At 42.0% G+C, this 19,146-nt stretch overlaps 1 protein-coding gene across 5 annotated transcripts in view; it reads right to left on the reverse strand.

Moving 5' to 3' along the window:
* Positions 1-9,911: 9,911 nt before the first annotated feature.
* ZBTB38 (zinc finger and BTB domain containing 38) overlaps positions 9,912-19,146 on the reverse strand; it is a 51,854-nt gene continuing 42,619 nt past the window's right edge. For all 5 annotated transcript variants that reach the window (XM_063442282.1, XM_063442280.1, XM_063442278.1 and 2 more), the window contains one exon: positions 9,912-19,069. In XM_063442282.1, coding sequence (XP_063298352.1) covers positions 15,273-19,052 — 3,780 coding nt within the window. In that variant the 5' untranslated portion in view covers positions 19,053-19,069 and the 3' untranslated portion in view covers positions 9,912-15,272. The remainder of the gene's footprint in view (positions 19,070-19,146) is intronic.

Raw genomic sequence — 19,146 nt, forward strand, 5'->3', positions numbered from 1 at the left:
TAGATTTGAAAAAAAAAAACAACCTCCAGTTTAATGTAGTTGTTCTGGTGTCTTTTGCCTGTCCCTGTAGCCTTTTTAATATAAACACTGCCTTATTAGAGAAAAGACAGTGTTTACATTACTGCATAGGAACACCCCTAGTGGCAGCACCCACACAGGCATGGAGGAGCTGAACATTCCTCATAGAGATGCATTGATTCAATGCATCTCTGTGAGGAGATGCTGATTGACACAGTGCAGCGTTTTGCCGCACATGCACAACAGCCTTCCAATGCTTTTTGGATTGGCTGAGATCATCATGCAAGGAGGCGGAGCGTGGGCAATGCCAGCCATGACCAGACCTGCGCAGTGCTGGCAAAAGGTGAGCAAAACTATTTTTTTAATGGGGTCAAGGGGGAGCAAGAAATCTGAACGGGACTTTTAGAAAAATAGTGTCATAAATACATGTTCCTTTAACCCGTAAGTGAACATGGATGTATCAGGTACATCTGACAAAAAACGGTCCTTAAGGACTGCAGACGTACCTGACACGTCCGCGAGGAATTAGAGCGCTGTAAGTGATCACTTCCAGCAGCTCTAATGGTATTGCAGCGATGCCTCGATGTTGAGGCCCTGCTGCAATACTCCCCTCACTGTCGGTGGCCACTGGATAACACCGGGTGAGCGCTCCCCCCGGAGCGATCACTTGTTGCTCCACGTGGAACCCGGCAGTGAGGCAGAGCATCAAAAGGCCACCAGGCAGGCTTCCAATGCTCTCCCTGTACTAAGTGCCTTGAGGGCTCGAAGCACTCAGTTAAAGTAAAAAAAATGTTTTAAAAAATAATTAAATAAATTGGAAAAAAAAATGGAACCCCTACCCTCCCTCCCCATGTACTTACCGATCGCCACCATTCCCCGCCGGCGATCGCTCTTCTTCTTAGGGGGGACTGTCTGGGCTAAGTCCACCCTCTCCAATTTAGGACCCCCAGGGGCCATGTGACCGCTCTAAAAGATAGGACAATAGGTGTCCACAGTGCTGCCAGCAGGGGGACTGCCTGAACTGACAGGCAGTCCCCCTGCTGGTGAAAAAAAATAAAAACAAATAAATAAATAAATGCTAATACATTTTTAAAAAATACAAATAGGAGCCCTGGACTTACCTGGACTGGCGATCCACGGCGATTACGGTCGGGTAGGACTGCCGGAGACCCCAGCAGTCCCCCTGCAGCAGCTCCGGCCACCCCGGCCCTCCAGGGCCATGTGATCACTATGATCACATCGCCGCAATAGGAGTCTAGAAGCTGCCAGCAGGGGGACTGTCTGAGCTGTCACACAGTTCCCCAAGCTGCTAAAAAGTAAAAAAATATATATATAATACATATATATGTATAATATATTATAAAATAAATCAAGCATTGATGATGTTATTATAAATGTACTTTGAGATATATACATATACACATATTATGTACACGTATTATATGTATGTGTGTGTGTGTATATATATATATATATACATACACACACACGTATTATATGTGTGTGTGTGCATATATATGTGTATATATATATATATATATATATATATATATTTGTGCTCGGAATCTCTATTATGTTAATGGAATGTAGAGAAGGACCAAAGTTGGTTGAGGTGTGCCGAAACCAACGTACGAGTAGGCCTGTAAAAAAGAGGGCCCACAAAGAGAAATGTGTAAAGGAGGGTGTAGGTGGGTGGGGTCAACACAGCTTGAACGGCAAAGGTAAGTAGGGGGGTAGGGTTTATATAGGGTCATAACTCCTCCCACAAATTCAGGCTAATTGGCCTTCCAACTTGTGCTCGGAATCTCTATTATGTTAATGGTATGTAGAAATGGAGCAAAGTTGGTTGAGGTGTGCCGAAACCAACGTACGAGTAGGCCTGTAAAAAAGAGGGCAAAAAGGAATTCAAAGTAAACACACTTTATTGCAAGTTTAAATTGCTAGATTTCTGAGAGCCTGCCTGAGCTCCCTTTCTGGTCGAGGGATGTAGGAGTTGTATATTGAGGATTTCCAGCGTCCCAGCCTCTTAATGATGTGTACCGGGGTGTTAGTGCTAGAGGCTGATGATGCTGCGCCAATGCAAAATGAGTGACCAGAGAAGGAGGCTGGGTTGTAGCCTAACCTAGACAATAGAATTCTGATGTGTGACATAAATTTAGCTGTGGTGAGTGGGTGTCCTTGGAGTAGAAGTAGTGGAGTATCTGGTGAGTGCGTGAGGTGAGAAACCAGGAGCATATCCAGAACATGTACAGGGCACCACAAATTTCCGGTAGGAAAGAGGGGAATGATAGTGGGATAGGCTTAGTGATTAGTCTTGGTAGAAGGCAAAGAGAGTACAAAATGGTTGTCTACTCTATTTAAGTAAGAAAGTTTGAGGCATCGTAATGTGTCTCCTTGACGTACCACTGTGAACTCTCTAGGTCTGAGGAACCCATAAAAGGCCAAAAAATTGGCAGATTTCATAACTAAATTGGTATTGTGGTCAAACGGGGATTTGTCCAATAAGTCACTTAGGAGCCAGAATATTGGACCGTCTATTGGTAGCCTAGTCGTACTAGGAGAGACTGAGACCTTAAAAATACCTTTGAGGATTTTCTTAATGGGGTAGGAAGACAGAAAAGGAGCGTGGTTAGGGAAGTAAGTGAGGATGTGGTGTTGTACTCCGGTGAGGTAGAGTTTGATGGTATTATGAGAAAGTTTAAGGTGTAAGTGGCAAAAGGAGGCAAAAGCCACCATGGTTTTGATGGAAAGGTCACCTTGTAAGCAAAACTCGGCTGTGAATTTGTTAAAGATAGTCAGTGCCCTAGCGTAAGAGATAGTGGTGTTGGGAGACAGTGCTTGGTGCGTGAGTGTTTGTGCGTGGAGTAATAGTTTAAACCAGGGTTAGCTGTAGGAACGATGGCGTCCTGGCTGATTGAAGGTGTGCCAGAGGGGGAGCCCGGCCGGAGACCTGTAATTAAAGAGCATAAAGGAGTGTTAGCAGCTGAGTAGAGGAGGTGTAGAGAATGAGGTCTAAGATATATCTATATTGCTTAAGCATGTATCCCTACATGCCGGAATAGTAGAATGGAGGCAAATTACAACAAAATTATACATTGGTATGACTGAAACTATTTCATGAACTGGAGGAAAAAAAAGGATACAAAAAATTTTCAAAACACACTTTATTACTTGGAGTGCCAGTAAGCAGCCCCCCCGAGTTGAGTAAGGTTGCGAAGAGAAAGTGTCATTAACTGGACGTGGTGTCGTCGTTTAATTAAATGTGTTGTTGAACTAGCTTATTTGTTCGGTGTCAGACGGGTTGGGCACATGGACTTGGTGTGTGCTCTGAAGCATATGGAGCAGATGTGCAACAACCTGCATGCGCTGTTGCTGCATATGCCAGTGTTAAAGTTATTGCACACCTGCACCTTGCCCAAGAAGGTGATGGGTCTGCCCAGCTTGTCTCTCTGGACACTTTCCTGTCTAGGGAGTGGGTTGAGGGAGTGGTGGGGTGAAAAAGTGGACGTGGAAGGGTCTGCATCCCCAGGGCATAGATCGGTGGAGTGTGAAGTGGAACCACAAGAGGCACAAGATGGGGGCCTCAGACCAGCAAAATGACGGCAGAATAACTCAGTATCTATCAGACACCAATCGATTCTAATATTGAATTGTGTCACATGAGTAGCTGCCTTGGCCGAAATGGATTTGTGGTAATCGTAAAATGAGGACCCTCCATATTTGATGCCCAAATCAACAACCTTGCGCATATATAAATCAAGCTCTTCTCTCCTATGAGGGTACACCGTGCAGATAACATCGCGATAAGTGCAGAACGCGATAAACTGTGGGATTGTGAGTTTTTTTTATTCAAATGTGGGTCTCTGGCTCTTAAGACTACGGAAATGTCCCTGTAGTTGTAAGCTCAATTCTCTAAGACGTCTTGGGAGGCTATGAGGAGGGACATTAAATTGACGTCTTTTCCATCAAGAATATCTTTCTTGATGGAAGCCGTAACAGAGTGGGCTGGTGAGGTGTGGTTAGTGGGAGTGGTAGTGGCTGGTGGGGGAGGGGAAATGAGGGGTATGGCAGTCAGAGCGGTCGAGGTTACCGGTGTAGGGACTGCTGGGGCTGTTAAGTCACCTGGAGTGGCTATGGCTGATTCCACCTTCAGCAACCTGCTGTTAATTGATTGCAGATTTGCCAGTATAGCTGGGTGGAATCAGAAAAGCCAACTGAAGACCCTTGTGAACTGGTGCCGGGCCTTGGTTCATTGGCCTGAGTCGTCAGCAGTTTATAAAGTTCTGCTTTCCTGGCGGTGGCTGGAAAGGGGATTCCCCTGAGCCTAAGCTCAGCCGCTATTTTAGGAATGGTCCAATATCTTAGGGATCTGGGGGTAGAAGGAGTGAGGGATTCCACCGGAGACCCAGGCCTGGCTGGCGTGCTGGGTATATCGTCTGATGGGGGATCGATGATTGGTTCTTGCGACATCCTGAAAGGAATAATGATATGGATAAGTAGAGTATAGTGGAGGTGGGATGAAACCTCCGGAGAACTGGCCTGCTAGCTAATGCCGAAGCGAAGAAATTAAAAAATGTTGAACCAAGTGACAGATGAGGCCCTGCTATTGCCAAGCGGCGGTGAGAGGCTCTACCTATGATTTGGGCCGAGGGGATTTTGTGGCCACCAGAAGGAGGTAGCAGGATGTCGGCCTCTCCGTGACTGTAAGAGATTCAAAACGTGTGGCCGTGACATGGGAAGACCTGACTGTAGCCCTAAAGAAGAGCGAGTGAGGTGGCTAGCTATGATTTGGTCGTGGGGCTGAACCTCCGTGTATGAGGTAGGGGTGTAGACCTCGCGGACCGTAGTATTATTGGGGGAAGCTAGGGCCAGCACCTGACCCTGAAAGCCAGTTCTCTACCCTGACGGGGGCTTGTCTCTTGCAGGAAGTATGTAACGTATGTAGATATTGACCTTGAGTGTTAGTTCTGTATATAGGAAATTGCTCAGGCGACTTCAATATATAGGTCTATATATACTTTGTATAATCAGGTCCAGTCCAGGAACCTAGGGGTAAGAAAGATGCTAGTAGGCCAGAGGCGTGCAATTGGTAATCCAAGTGTAAAAATGTAGAACGTATGGAATGGTGTGTAACAGAAACACTGTATCATAAACGCTTGTGTAATGAGAGAGAACTGAATGTAGGTCCAAATAATTTTATTTTTTTTCAGATTTTCTTTATTTTATTACGCATAAAAGATTACAACATTGCTTGTATAGCCACAACAGCTCTAACAAGCGCGGTGGTCACAGAGTGTTAAACATATTTGTGGCATGAAAATAACTTGCGCATATTTTAGTTAAGTAAACGTTTCCTAGTATTGTTAACAAGTTTAACGGGAGAATAATAAAAGTAAAGAAACATCAGCTTAAGATCGAATTAGATTGTAGCAAGTATGTGCCATGAGAAACATTGCACTGTTTGCGTAATTTTTACATACATTAGTGAAGGCAAATATGTGCATCAAGGATAATATGTAGCTTTACATTTTCATGGTAAAGCGTATTATTTGACTGCAGAACAGAGAATAACTTAAGCCTACAGCACCCAGTTTAATCAAGTGATGTCATTATGTATGTCAGTTCTAGTTGTGACGAAAATATAAGTTCCGTCTCACTCTGTCTCTTTAAGTCAAAGTTTCATTATGGTGCGAGGCGATAATTGTTTCTGATGATAAGGCAGTATATTTAGGCGTGTGAAAAGAAAGAAAGACCGTTTCTGCCTAAGGTGCCTGTCTGGCATATCTAGCCTACCTAGTCTAGGCCAGCGTCCGGACATTTAATCTAAGTCAGTATAGCCGACAGTTTAATATTACGCATTGTATAAGCTATAGTAGCCATTTATGGCACGGGTTTCCTGAGTTTATTGTGGCAGTGAGGTTTATCACAGTAAGCTACAACGCAGTATGCGTACAGTGTCTGAGGCATGTCTGCCGGTTAACTGCGTATGGTGAGAGTATACTCTGCGTTGGAGCGGGTGTTAGTGTGGTTACGGTTTGTGGTAGAGGCGTACTGCGGTGGGTAATGCCCGCCTATGGTGGGGTGTGTGTCGCTCTGGGGTTCCAGATTTGGAACTCAGGGCCTGATCTTAAAAGAAGGGGGGAGAGGGCGGCATGTGGGCAGCAGGGAGATGTGGGTCGAGGTATCCCTCCAGTCGCGTTAACCTGGCGCGTGAGGGAGTGGGTTCGGAGGTCCTCGGTTAGTAGGTCGGTTCGTGGTGCGTGGCGGGGGGTCTGTCGCTGGAGACCTGTAGTGTGTGTTTGCCATGAGGGCCCGGCAGCTGCGTGTTCGTCCCGGGCCCACCGGTCCGGTGAGTCTGTCTCCGCTGCTCCGTTGTTCTTGCTTGGTCCTTCCAGAGGGGGGCGCTCTCGGCCGTTCTGGGGGGTTGTGTGTCTTCTCCGGTCCCAGCGTGGGAGGCGAGCCATCGGAGCCAGTAGTACCAGGTGTCGTGGTAGCGCTGTATGCGTCCCGCCGCCGAGAGGATCAGCTCCTCAATCTGTCTAATGTCTTCCACTCTGGTCAGCCATTCTCTTAGTGTCGGGGCCGTGGGTTTTTTCCAGTGTGTCGGAATAAGACTACGTGCCGCATTTAGGAGATGCGGTATCACTGATCTTTTGAATCCGGTTATGGGGATTGAGGTTAGTTGGAGCAGGTAGGTTTCCGGTATGAGTTGTATGTTCGCGTCCGTTATGGTCACTATCACTGCATGGATCGCCACCCAAAAGGGTTTGATGAGTGGGCAAGTCCACCAGATGTGGAAGAGGGATCCCAGTTCCCTCCCGCATCTCCAGCATTCGGGTTCGCAGGTGGCTGTCATTACGGATAGCTTCTCAGGTGTCCTGTACCAGTGCAAGAGCATTTTATACCCAGTTTCCTGGAATTTGGTGGCTATTGATGCTTTGTGTATGAGCGTAAACACTGTGGTCCATTGCTCCGCTGGTAATGTGTGTCCTAGGTCCCTTTCCCAGTATCTAGTGAAGTGGGGGGGGTGCATCGGTGGGTGGCATAATTGCATGCGGTAGAGAAACGATATTGCGTGCGGTGGGCTTGGGAGGTTCGTGCACACCGTCTCAAAGGTTGTGAGTGCTCGGGCTGCTGAGTCCAGTCCAGGCGTGGTCTTCAGGAACCTCGTCAGTTGATGGTATTTGAAGCGGAGTGGCCAGGTGTGCAGGTCTCCCAGAGGCGTGATTGTGCCCTGTTTGTACACATCCTTCAACCTGCAAGGGGTCGGTAGTCCCAGCGCCGTGGTGTAGCGGGGGTCCTCCGCCAGGGGGAGTCTTGGGTTGTGTGATACGGGACAGAGAGGTGAGAGCTCCGGGGCCATGTCCTTTTGTAGTGCCAGTCTCCTCCAGATGGTCATTGTGGCCTTCAGTGTTGGGTGTTGCTTCGGCAGTTCGCCTGACATTGCTTTTGGTAGCCACGGGAGGAGAGAGAGAGGTGTCCGCGAGAAGCTCGCCTCTATTGGGATCCACAGTTTGTCTTTCGGGTTATGTGTCCATTCTATCAGCCGTTGGAGGTGGATCGCCTGCCGGTATTTTGCCAGGTCCGGCAACCCTAGGCCCCCGTGTAATTTGGGTTTGTTGAGAGTGGCAAAGTTCAGTCTCGCTCGTCTACGGTGCCACACGTATTCTGCCATTGTCCTACGGACTTTTGCGAGGAAGGATTTGGGGATATGTACTGGTAGGGTCTGTAAGAGGTACAGGAGACGTGGGAGAATATTCATCTTGAGTACACTGATCCTCCCCAGCCATGTGATGTGGGGCAGGTGCCAAGAATCCAGGTCTTTTGTGATCCAGTCAAGGAGGGGGGGAAAGTTGATGCAAAGGTGTCCGTAAGGTCCGCTGATAGCCATGTCCCCAGGTATTTGATCGCCTCTGTGCACCAGCAGAAGGGGAAGTCATTCTGTAATCTGGTCACCAGCGTTTGAGGGCATCCCACGTTGAGAATTTCAGATTTAGTGAAGTTGATTTTTAAGTTCGACAAAGTGCCGTACGTGTCAAATTGCTGCATCAGTTCTCTAAGGGAGTACGTTGGGTCGGTGATAGTGAACAGGAGGTCATCCGCATATGCGGAGACTTTGCTGACTCCCCAGCTGCCTCCGATTCCAGAGATGCCGGGTAGAGCTCTAACGGCATTGAGCAACGGCTCCAGACTGATGACAAAGAGCAGAGGTGACAATGGGCAGCCCTGTCTCGTGCCGTTTTTAATCTCAAACGGGTCTGAAAGGAGTCCGTTTACTCAAATAATTTTTTGAGACAAGCCCCTGGGATCCAGAACTGAGAAATATTATTTGACATATATGCAGGACGAAGTGAGGCCTTAGAAGGACGTAATAGTAGTGAGTAAGATTAGGGATACCTACTACTGGAACGTCGGGAACCAGGTAGACTGATGGACGTAGTGAATCTGCGCAATGGTGCAGGTCTACGTAAAGATATGTAGAAATGAAAACAGAATTTAATATAATAGTACCCTGAAGAGTGTGAGGTATCTTTTAACCTGATGTGTTTGAAGTTTTGAGCCAACTTTGGGAGGTGGGAGGGTATTGTAAAAAGACCGTGGAGGCTGAAATGAGGCCTCAGGAGAAACGTAAATTTTTTAACCTTATTTACCTGATACCGTGGTACTGGATACTGGAGCCACCTCCTGGAGTCTTCTTGACAGAATAAGTAGTACAACCTAAAACATTTTATAAAATTAAGGAACCTGAGTAAAGTATTACAATTAACAGGGATTTTTTAAATAAAAACTACTGGAAAAGTGAGCGTGGAGTTTGATAATAATTTAGAGGTTTTTGTGGAGCTAGGCCCTGCAACCGTAAAGGGGAAGCGAGTTGGGAAAGCCACGGGGCAGCCGGTGGATGAGCCCTGAAGTCTGCGGTGTGTGCTGCTGGAGGGAGACTGCTTGCTTGCTGCAGAATTTTGGCGGGAACGGCTGACAGGAAATGCAGGTAACTATGGTGACAGTCAACACAGCTTAACGGCAAAGGTAAGTAGGGGGGTAGGGTTTATATAGGGTCATAACTCCTCCCACAAATTCAGGCCAATTGGCTTTCCAACACATATATATATATAATATCTAATTTTAATTTTTTTTTATAAAAAACAAATAAAAACACTAACTTTGGCCAGCGTTTGTGACGAAGTGGCTACTACAAAAGACTGGAAATACCCCCATTTGAAATACCCTGGGTTATCTACATTTGAAAATGGTATGCCATGATGGGGTTATTTTTACTTTTATGCCATGATGGGGTTATTTGTTTACATTTCAACAAAAATATGGTTTGATGGGGGTAAATTACATTGTCCGGCTTCAAAAATGTCCCAAATAGGACATGGGTGCATGATGACCAGCAGAGAAAATTCCAAGTTAGAAAACTGGAATGCAAACCCTCCCGATAACCTGACACACATCTATGTGTGTCAAAAAAATCACCAATTATTTTTTTATTTGGCATAGATTGGTGGTAAAATGGTTGCATGAAAAGAGTCAAAAATACCCTAAGTTTAATACCTTAGGTTATCTTCTTTAAAAATAATATATACATGTGAAGGGTTATTCGGGCATTCCTGACAGATGTCAGTGTTACAATGTAACTTGCGTTAATTTGGGGGGGGGGGGAGAATGGTGAAAGGTTGAATTGTGGTAGAATTAGTACATGGCAAAAATGCCTTTGGTCACAAACATGTCACATCTCAAAATAACCTTGGTCCTTAAATAATAGGTTAAATAATCTCTCTTGTAAGGTTTAATGATCTTACATTCATGTTAACTATACCCAATTCTACCCAATAACAAATAACAGAGCCAAAGTGACATCAATAAACACACATTAATAATTTGTCATGAAACCACTGTGGAACCTTTTTATTTTAAATTTGTTTTTTTATTATTTTTTTTCAAACTTTCTTCTAATGACTTTAAGAAATATGTCATGGTCCAAACAAATAAACTACAAAATATATAAATTTGGAAAACAGTCTGAGTTGGGCGGCTTCCGTTCAACCATGAAACTAAAACAAAATATGCTGACATCACATTTCACATATGCAGTTTTCATTAGCCTTAGAAACAAAATTATGATATGATTATGTTTAAATCTCTCAGGGCCAATAATAAGTCAGGATTTCATGAAGACTTTGGATTTACACAACCTTGGTCCTGAAGGGATTAAGAAGCAGTTTTAACAAAAACAACTTTATTTTTATATATACTTTTTTTTTTTTCTTCAAAATACTGGTAGCATAATAACAAATAAGAAGTAATAGTTTAATTACATATGAAAAATTCAAATCTACATATTGAAGCAAACATAAAAATACCATCAGGTATCAAGGATAAAAGCGCTGTCACTGGTACCTTAATTTTGTGCGCCCGAATGGTATGCAATGGTTTTGGTTATTCCACAACCTCATTGTAGTGGATTAAAGTACCTCTACGACTAAGTTTGGTCGCAAAGATATTAAAAACAAAAGTGCTTATGTGCTCCTATTTAATAAACACTGATTACCATTACATTCTACTTTTTCCAGCTAATCCACATGTGCTTCACATCCCAGCTACTCGTTTTTTATAGTACAGTGCCTTAAAAAGAGAATTAGTGCAACTACTTTGTGGACACATTTATTCTGGTAAGAAATTCAAATTGTTGAGGTTAAAGAGACAGTCCAGGGATCAGAAGAAGGAAATGCTTCTACGTGCTGAAATACGTCAGGCTAATTCTAAAGCCAAGTTGATACATCATTATAAACTGTTTCAATCACTTCTTACAGATCTGTTTCCTACAACAAGCCCAGAGATATGGATAAAATGCAATTAGTGATGCTTACTGTTATAGCAATGTTGGATACATTTAATTTGCGGTAAATTTATCAATGCAGTCAACATCACTGACATATTCCTTTCACATTCACCGCCTGCTATTATGAACCCCATTGCTAAGCTAGTTAACTGGAGAACCATCATGCTTCCTCGTTCGGGTCTCTTTCACAAGCGGAGTGAATCCCTGAACTCCCTAGGCAGTGCACACGCCACACCTTATGGAGAAAGGGTCGAGCGACTCGAGGAAGCCTTACCCCCCCTATTTGACCTTTTTTGCAGAACAACTCAGCTCAGTTGGGTGCTGACAGTTCTCCAGTTCACTTTGATTCCCCAGTATTCTGACCTCTTGCCTATTTTATTGCCTAAGAACCTACGCCATCTTGACTGACCTAATAGTCTGCCTGACCCCGTCTTTGGATTCTCTCTTCCTGTACTTCGCTATTGGTGTTATTCTACAGACTGGGTTCCTCCCGCTCCACACCACTGACACCTACACTGTGAACCTCAGTTACAGGTGGATATACTAGGTGGTTTCTACCGTAATTTCCTAAACTGTAAAAGCATGTAAGAATGGCCCAAACAGCAGAGTGCATTCCACATTTACCTACATTGTGAAATTGAGGAATGTGCCAGGCTGTTTCCTCTTGACACAAACTGTAAAGCCAAGTTAATGGAGAGTGCGCTATACTGTTTCAGGATGGAAGTTATGTTGGAACTAGTTGGAACCTTCTGGTGATTCGCGAAGGATCACTCAGCAAACACATACAAACATGGGAAAATGTTGCTTGCAACATTGACTCTGGGATACAATATATTACTAATGTGGGCACCTTATTCACTTGATAAAGTGTAATAAAAACATGAAGCAGCTTTGGTATATAGTTCAAGTACCTGTACTCTCACTGCTAAATTCTCTGCCATTTATGAATGACATAATTTTGTTTATGCAGCCCTAGCCACACATCCCCAGGCTGAGAATCACAGTCTCCCTACACAATTTCTTAAAAAGGGTCTATATATTTTTTCTATTTTCCGTTATTACACTTTAAGTTTTAAGAATGTATTTCCTGCACTGTAAATAATCAGGTAGAGTCTATAATCAGTTAACAGAGAAGAAGATAGGAACTTATAAAGTAAACACACTGTGCTGTAAGATCTGATTGAAAATTAAAACAGCGACATAGCTCAAAGCATCAGGAGGTATTGATTTGGGTGGTTGGGCCTTGGGGGACAATGCCAGCGATGCAACCTGCGTTTCTGGCAATGCACACAATGGGCAGTCCCACCACTTGTCCTGGTGGGTGTGCCCATTGCCCCTGATGGACAAGTGGCAGGTCCATGTCTGTCTGGTAACAAGCACAACAGCCTGAAAAACATCCAGTGGATGTGTGGCTAGGGTTGCATAAATACAAACAAATATTATTTAAATCATAAGTAGAGAATTGAGCAGTAAGACTGTAGATGCGCAATCTGGACACCACTGCTTCATTAAAGGACCACTATAGTCACCCAGACCACTACAGCTCAATGAAGTGGTCTGGGTGCCAGGTCCCCCAGGTTTTAACCCTTCAGATGTAAACATAGCAGTTTCAGAGAATAGGAAAGCACTGAGAAATGCTTTCCTGTGGCCCTTTAAGCTAAAGTTTAGGTTCTTAGAATCTATAAACAATGTCTTATTTTTGAGTTGTAACTAAAATGATGTGTTAACCTGTAAAACAATGGTTTATAAACCCATGCCACCACCCCAGCTATCTCTCAAAAGACTCTTTTCTTTTCTGGCATGACATTAACTTCATGCCATGTCCTTAAAGTCTTCTCTGTGTCATTTAGTTCTATTGTATTGCTCACCTACCTCCACATTTCTATGTATCTAGTGCTACCTCTCTTCCCTAATAAACAGTATGCAAATCTGCTCTTGTGAATTAGACATTATCATCAAAATTGATTTTCCTATATTACATTTCAGAAGATGAAAGAATTCTACTCCAACTTTTAACAGTATCATCACTTAATAGCCAAGCTTTAAACTGGGCTGGAAATGTTAAATCCAATTTGCTTTGCCATGTGAAATGACAGTTGGATACTTCTGAAAATCTACTATTTAGCCTACAATATCAAGACAATTATCAACTCACTACAAGACAAAGTTTAGTGATTAAACCCCAGATATGCTGCGTTACAGAGACCACATCAGCCTCACTAATACTCACAATACTAACCTAAAAAGTGGAAAAGTAAGGCATTGGGCTCCTTAGAATCTTGGAATACTAAGTTAAACTGGACAATTTTTTTTAAACCAATGCTTATTTTTGACTACAAGACCAAGGTAATTTGACAATCCCTCTACAGTATATAAATGGAATGTTTGTGTTAGCTGCTAATTCAGCACCTTTGTATTTCCATGATGGGGTTCTATGCAGAATGATACAAATAAAATCAAGCATTAACATCAAGACTGGAGTTCGATTCTTACAGCTTCAGAAATGTATTTTCTTTGTATCACAATTTTGCAATAACAAATGCGAATTTGCTTTAAAACTAAAGCTACAACCAGAGAAAACGATATATTGATTACCAGTACAGCATAAAACAGGGCATATGTTGTATTAAACTTGTCTAAAACAATCCCCAAGTTTGAATGAATCAAAATTTCAAGAAGTAACAATCATAAAAGGATTGATTTTGGTTTCACTTATCTTTCATATTATGACATTTTTGATTTCCCATAAAACAAACATTTTACTTCCATGTCTGAACTTGTGTCTACTAAAAAAATAACCAATTGCCATAAACAAAAACCAATATTTAAAACAATTCATAACATAGCACATGACAACAAACATGGGCCACGGTTACATTCATAACAAGCCATATTACCTGCTGCTTAAACATTTTTTTCACTTGTTCAGTTAAAGTATCCAAAATAGATTTTTAAAAAATAAAAATACAGAAACAAAGAACTAATGGACCTTTCGAAATTGTTTAACATTTATAAATATAAATATATTTTTACGGCGCACTACCAACCTCTTTATTACACTTTTTAACACCTTATTTTAATAGAGTGAATAAGAGTAATTTTGCAGAAGTGCTCGTTGCTTGGTCAAAAACTAACAACCTTTTTTTTTCTCTCTCTCTCTCATAATGAACGTTATCTTATTGCATACTATATTGGGAAGTGGTCCCCTGGTAGACATATGCGTATATAGATTAGAAAAAAAGAAAAGCAACAAAAACAAAGTTAATAAAACCTGTAAGTATTTAAATCTCTGCATTTACTAAGGAATTTTTATTTCAGAATGAGGACAGAAATCCCATCGTATAGAACTTTATTTACTAAACGGTTGGCAACCGACTTACAAAATTTGGCTGCGTTGTAGTTCATTTTTCATTCATTTTGGTCCCAATTTTGGAGGTCGATTTTAGACTCACTGTTTACTGGATAAAATCTGGATCTTGGCCAAGATATATTAACAGGAAAAAAAATAATAATAATCAAAACCTTTTCTTGCATAGACTAAAATATTTGTAATTTTTCCTCTCAAAATTTTAGAATCTTAGTAGCATTGTATTATTAAACATGGTGTTGCACTTTTTTCTCACAAACATTGAAAAAATACATCATATGGAGAGAGATCACATTGTGTTCTTTACTACAATATTAATATTATTAGTCTTTCCAATAGTTCTTTGTGGTCATAAAGTAACAGAAAGACTTAGGTTTCTACTGCGGGCACCGAAAAGGTGTAACCCATATAATGCACTAAATACAATACATAATGTGCTGTACAGTTTATATTAAATTTTGTATACCATCAGTATTTAAAGAAGCAGCATACAAGACTTGATCTTCCTTCCGAGAATATAGTAACAATCTAGCTTTCACTCTGTTGACTAACATGAAGCTGCTACATTTTACGGTCTAAACCTGTCAATGGAGAAAATAAGGTTTAGGTGTAGACCCCAATGTAGTAACTTATTAAAGTCTCAAACATCATGACTCGAGGAAAATCCTGAGTTTATAAGAGCACATATATCTCGTAGGAACACCCTTTGGGGTAAATAGGATTTTCTTTTTAAACAGCAACTGCTACTTTAACAAATTTGTATATACTATAAACTGCACAGAAGGCGTAACCTGATGAACTGCTCTTTCATTTATGTATGTTTATACTGATTTTGCTACATGGGACTAGTGCATGAATGTTAAGCTTGGGGAACAAACACCTATAAAACACTCAATTTCTTTGTAGTTACCCTTTGCAACGTGAAGGTCCTGCAATTATCCTTTGGCAGCAGAAGGGTTATCAAAGAAAGTATTACTATAATCTGAGTAATTTGTGATGTTTTGTTTTAAAATATTTCATCACTAACATTTAGGGAACAAATGGTTACTCAAAACTCGTCATTGTCTTTAACTCAGTAAAAGTCTTTGTACACTCTCTAGCGGAAGAATCATCAGAGTTCAAGCTCTCCTCCAAGCTATAGTGCCTGGTTTTCCAGTGCTTCCAACTCTTTGGGATCTCCATCAAGACACTCCCATGTAACGAAGCTGGAGGAAACGCTGATGGTGGAGTCATAAAGGTGCTTTCAAGTTCTCCCCCTGGGTCTACATTGTCCACCATGCCTACATCACTTACATTCTGAGGGACTATATCTGTAACACTGTTGTTAAAAGACAACAAGGGGGTCACGCAGTCATTGAAGGAAGAAGGAAAACGTTCAGGCACATCTTTATCTTCCTGATCTCTAATTGTTTCTGAAGCTTTGCAAATTGGACTAGTTAGGGAATCCCAACTTTCTTCAACCGTGAAGTCTTTACGATCTCTCTGCTTTCGGCTCCTAAGATAATGTTTCTTTTGGTGCATTCCCAGAGCTGCTGCTGTCTTGCAAATTTTAGAACACTGGACACAAACAAACCCTTTCACATTACGTTCTGCTAAATGTCTTTGTTCATGATTGTTTTTAGTGCAGAGATAGAGAAACTGCTGGGGACAGAACTGACAACTGTACATTTTTTCCCTTGTGTGAATTCTCTCATGCTTTTTCAGACTTTCATTTACCATGAAAGACTTGCTACAGTACTGACACACGTAGTTCTTTACACCCAGATGGATGCGTTCATGTTTATTTAAGTTTCCAGGGAATGAGAAGCACTTCCCGCATGTTTTACATGGATAAGGCTTTTCTCCTGTATGACAACGCATGTGAATCTTTAAGGTTGAAGGATTCCGAAATGATTTTCGACACAGTTCGCAAAAACAAGGCTTATTTCCATGTTGCCAGTCCTCAGAAACTTCCATGTCTTCCTCAACTGCCTTTTCAGTATCTTCAAAGTCAGTCGCTTGTAGATTTTCTTCTGTGCAATTTTCACCAACATTTTCTGGTAAGTGCTTATCATCTATCTTGTTTCCATTTTCTTCGGCAGGCCTTCTTAACCTGCTGTGTTTTTTCCGCTTCTTTAGCTTTCTGAATTTTTTAAAGTGCTTGGACTTCTTTTTGGGCTTGTAGTTGTAATATGGTCTCCATGGCTTGTCAGACACATCTTGGTCACTGGTATCATCATACATCTCTTCCATCTTCATACATTCTGACTTTCGAAGCCGGACAGAACTCCTCTCTTTCTTGTCTTCCTCAGAATACATAGTGGCTTTCTTTGCTTTGCTTTCGGAGTGCTTTGCTTTTCCACTTTTTCTGAAGAACAGGGATGATCCAGATATTTGACGTTTCACCAAAGCCTCACTTCCAATCTTAACTGTTATCTGGCAAAGTGGAGCAATGCCACTGTTTACTAGAGTTCCAGGCAAGGCTGGTTTGGCAATGTATGTCTCTGTTTTATTCCCTTTATGGATAACACTTTTATTCTTCTTTATTGAAGTAGTCACGGGAGCAGGCATTTCTCTACTTTCCTGGAGAGGTTCTTTAGCTTTGCATCTTTCATTTTTTTCCTCCTCTTTAGTAAACTGTTTTCCTACAACCTCTTTGTTTGTATCTTGATAAACTATATCTTTTTCAGGTGAGGAAATGGTTTTGTCGTTGTAATAGCCAATCCCATTTATTGTTGCCGCTGCCACAGCATTCCCATGCATTATAACAGAAGAAACCCTACTGCTGTGCATGATAACTGATGGTGCCAAGTTGGTACAATTGATAACTGAGTGTGTGTTCTGCTTTTCATTGAAAGGAGGGCTTGTTGCATTATCACACTCCTTGGGAACAAAATGAATGCTTGCCAAAGGTGAAGTGGGTTTCCCGGCAGGCAGATCATTCACAGTGCTCTCGGATTGTGATACATCAAATGTCCAGGGATCTAGGTTTGCAGTTGAACTTGAAACACCATGTGATGGTGTATCCAGTGAAAAAGACGAACCATTCTGGGGTTCTAATGCAAATGGCTGAGAACTGAGAGGATTCTGGACAATGGTGGTTGTGTTTAAAGAAGGGAGTCCTTGAAAATGCATTTCTGTTTTTTCTGTAGCATCGTTTCTATGACTCTTTAAAGGTGCCCTTTTACATTTCATAGGTAAAAGCCTATAAAGCTTGTATGGATAGATGCTAGGCTTTAGTCCTCGATTAGCAGATTTGTTTCCCACTCCGAGCCTTGGATCGATTCCATGAGATGATTTCTGATGATTTTTCAAGATGTAGTAAGTCATGAATGTTTCTAGACAAAATATACACTGATATCGTCTATCGCCTGTGTGCCAGATTTCATGTTTAGTACGATACTCTGCTAGGGCAAAGACTTTGTTGCAATAATGGCAGGGGTATGATTTTCTCCATGAATGAACATTTGAATGACGCCGAAGACTGGACAAAGTTACATAATTCCGCTTGCAAACAATGCAAACATAGAATATCTTTCCATCTACTATTTTCACAAAATGATCTGTTCCAGGAGAAGTAACATTTGAAAGGGTATTTTGACCTGACGTCAGATCGGAAGAAGCGCAACTCATGTCTGCAGATGCTTGTCCAGAAATGTTGTCTGATAGCCTCACATCTTTCTCTGTATGTACAACCTTGAAGCAGATCTGCTCATGCCTCTGTAGACGCTTCAAATGAGCAAACTCTTTGCTGCAATTTTTGCAATGGTATATCTCGTGTTGATTTTTAGGAAGTGGATACAATTCTTGGTCAGATAATGACTGGGTTGCAGGTTGATTACCTGGAGGAAGCTGTGGTAAGGGGATTGCATCTTCTCTACCAGTGTAGAAATCTGGAGGATTAATCGTTTGCCCACTTATCCCTGGACTGTTAATATTACTTGTTGAGGTACAGCTCTGGATAATAGGCTGTGGGACAACACACAGAGGGTCTAGAAGAGGCAAGTTACTAGCTACTTTTCTTTCTTGAATAGCAGGAACTGGGCAAGGCGTTGTGCTTTCATCAATCTTTGCTTCTTTAACTATATTTCCATGTTCAAACACAGAGTCCTTTTTATAAGGAGCATCTCCGGAAGATACTGCGTATGAATGCTCAGCTAAAGTGTTCACTGGCTCCCCTTCACTGCACACTCCTTTCTCACATTCATCACCACAATCTACCTCTGCTGTGACACCTGTGGTCTTCTTAAAATTAGCTCTCAAATCAAGTGGAGAGAACACACTAACCTCAGTCTCTAAAATAGAATATGCATTGGTGATCCTTGGAACACTGGAAACAGCAAAGTCATCTCCTTTTTTTTCCACAGCTTCTGTTTTCAGACCATTCTCTCCCCGATAAAACATTGCGGGCACATTTTCTTCGGGTTCTTTGGAACATGTTTGAACAGATGATGACGATTTCTTGTAAATCTGACCAAATGCTTTGATGTTCTCTAAAAACTTTATTCCCAGTTTTTTCCCAGCATCTGCAAGATCAGTCAGTGTTTCTTTTCTTTTTACCACAATCTTAGAGCTATATATATAATTCAGTATCTCTGTAAATGTGTCTGCTTTGAAATCTGTGAGCTCCAAAACATGACCCTGGATAAAGATGCTCTGGCTCAAGAACTGGTTTCTAAAATACAAGCTGGAGGCAGCCAGGATATTTCTATGTGCCTTGAATTTGGTATCTTCAACCACAATGGTAACATCACACAGGGTCCCATGCATGCGCTGTTCATTTAGGCTACAGAGCAGGGTTTCCCCATGAAAACAATCCACTATGTCATCAGTGCTGCACATCATGATCTAAAAATAAACTCCTATAAAGAAAAACAAAACAGGGATTTAATGTTAGCAGTATCATAAGCAGATCTATACACAAACAACAAATAGGTAT

The sequence above is a fragment of the Pelobates fuscus genome, chromosome 2 (genome assembly GCF_036172605.1).
Source record: "Pelobates fuscus isolate aPelFus1 chromosome 2, aPelFus1.pri, whole genome shotgun sequence".
NCBI classification, from domain to species: Eukaryota; Metazoa; Chordata; class Amphibia; order Anura; family Pelobatidae; genus Pelobates; species Pelobates fuscus.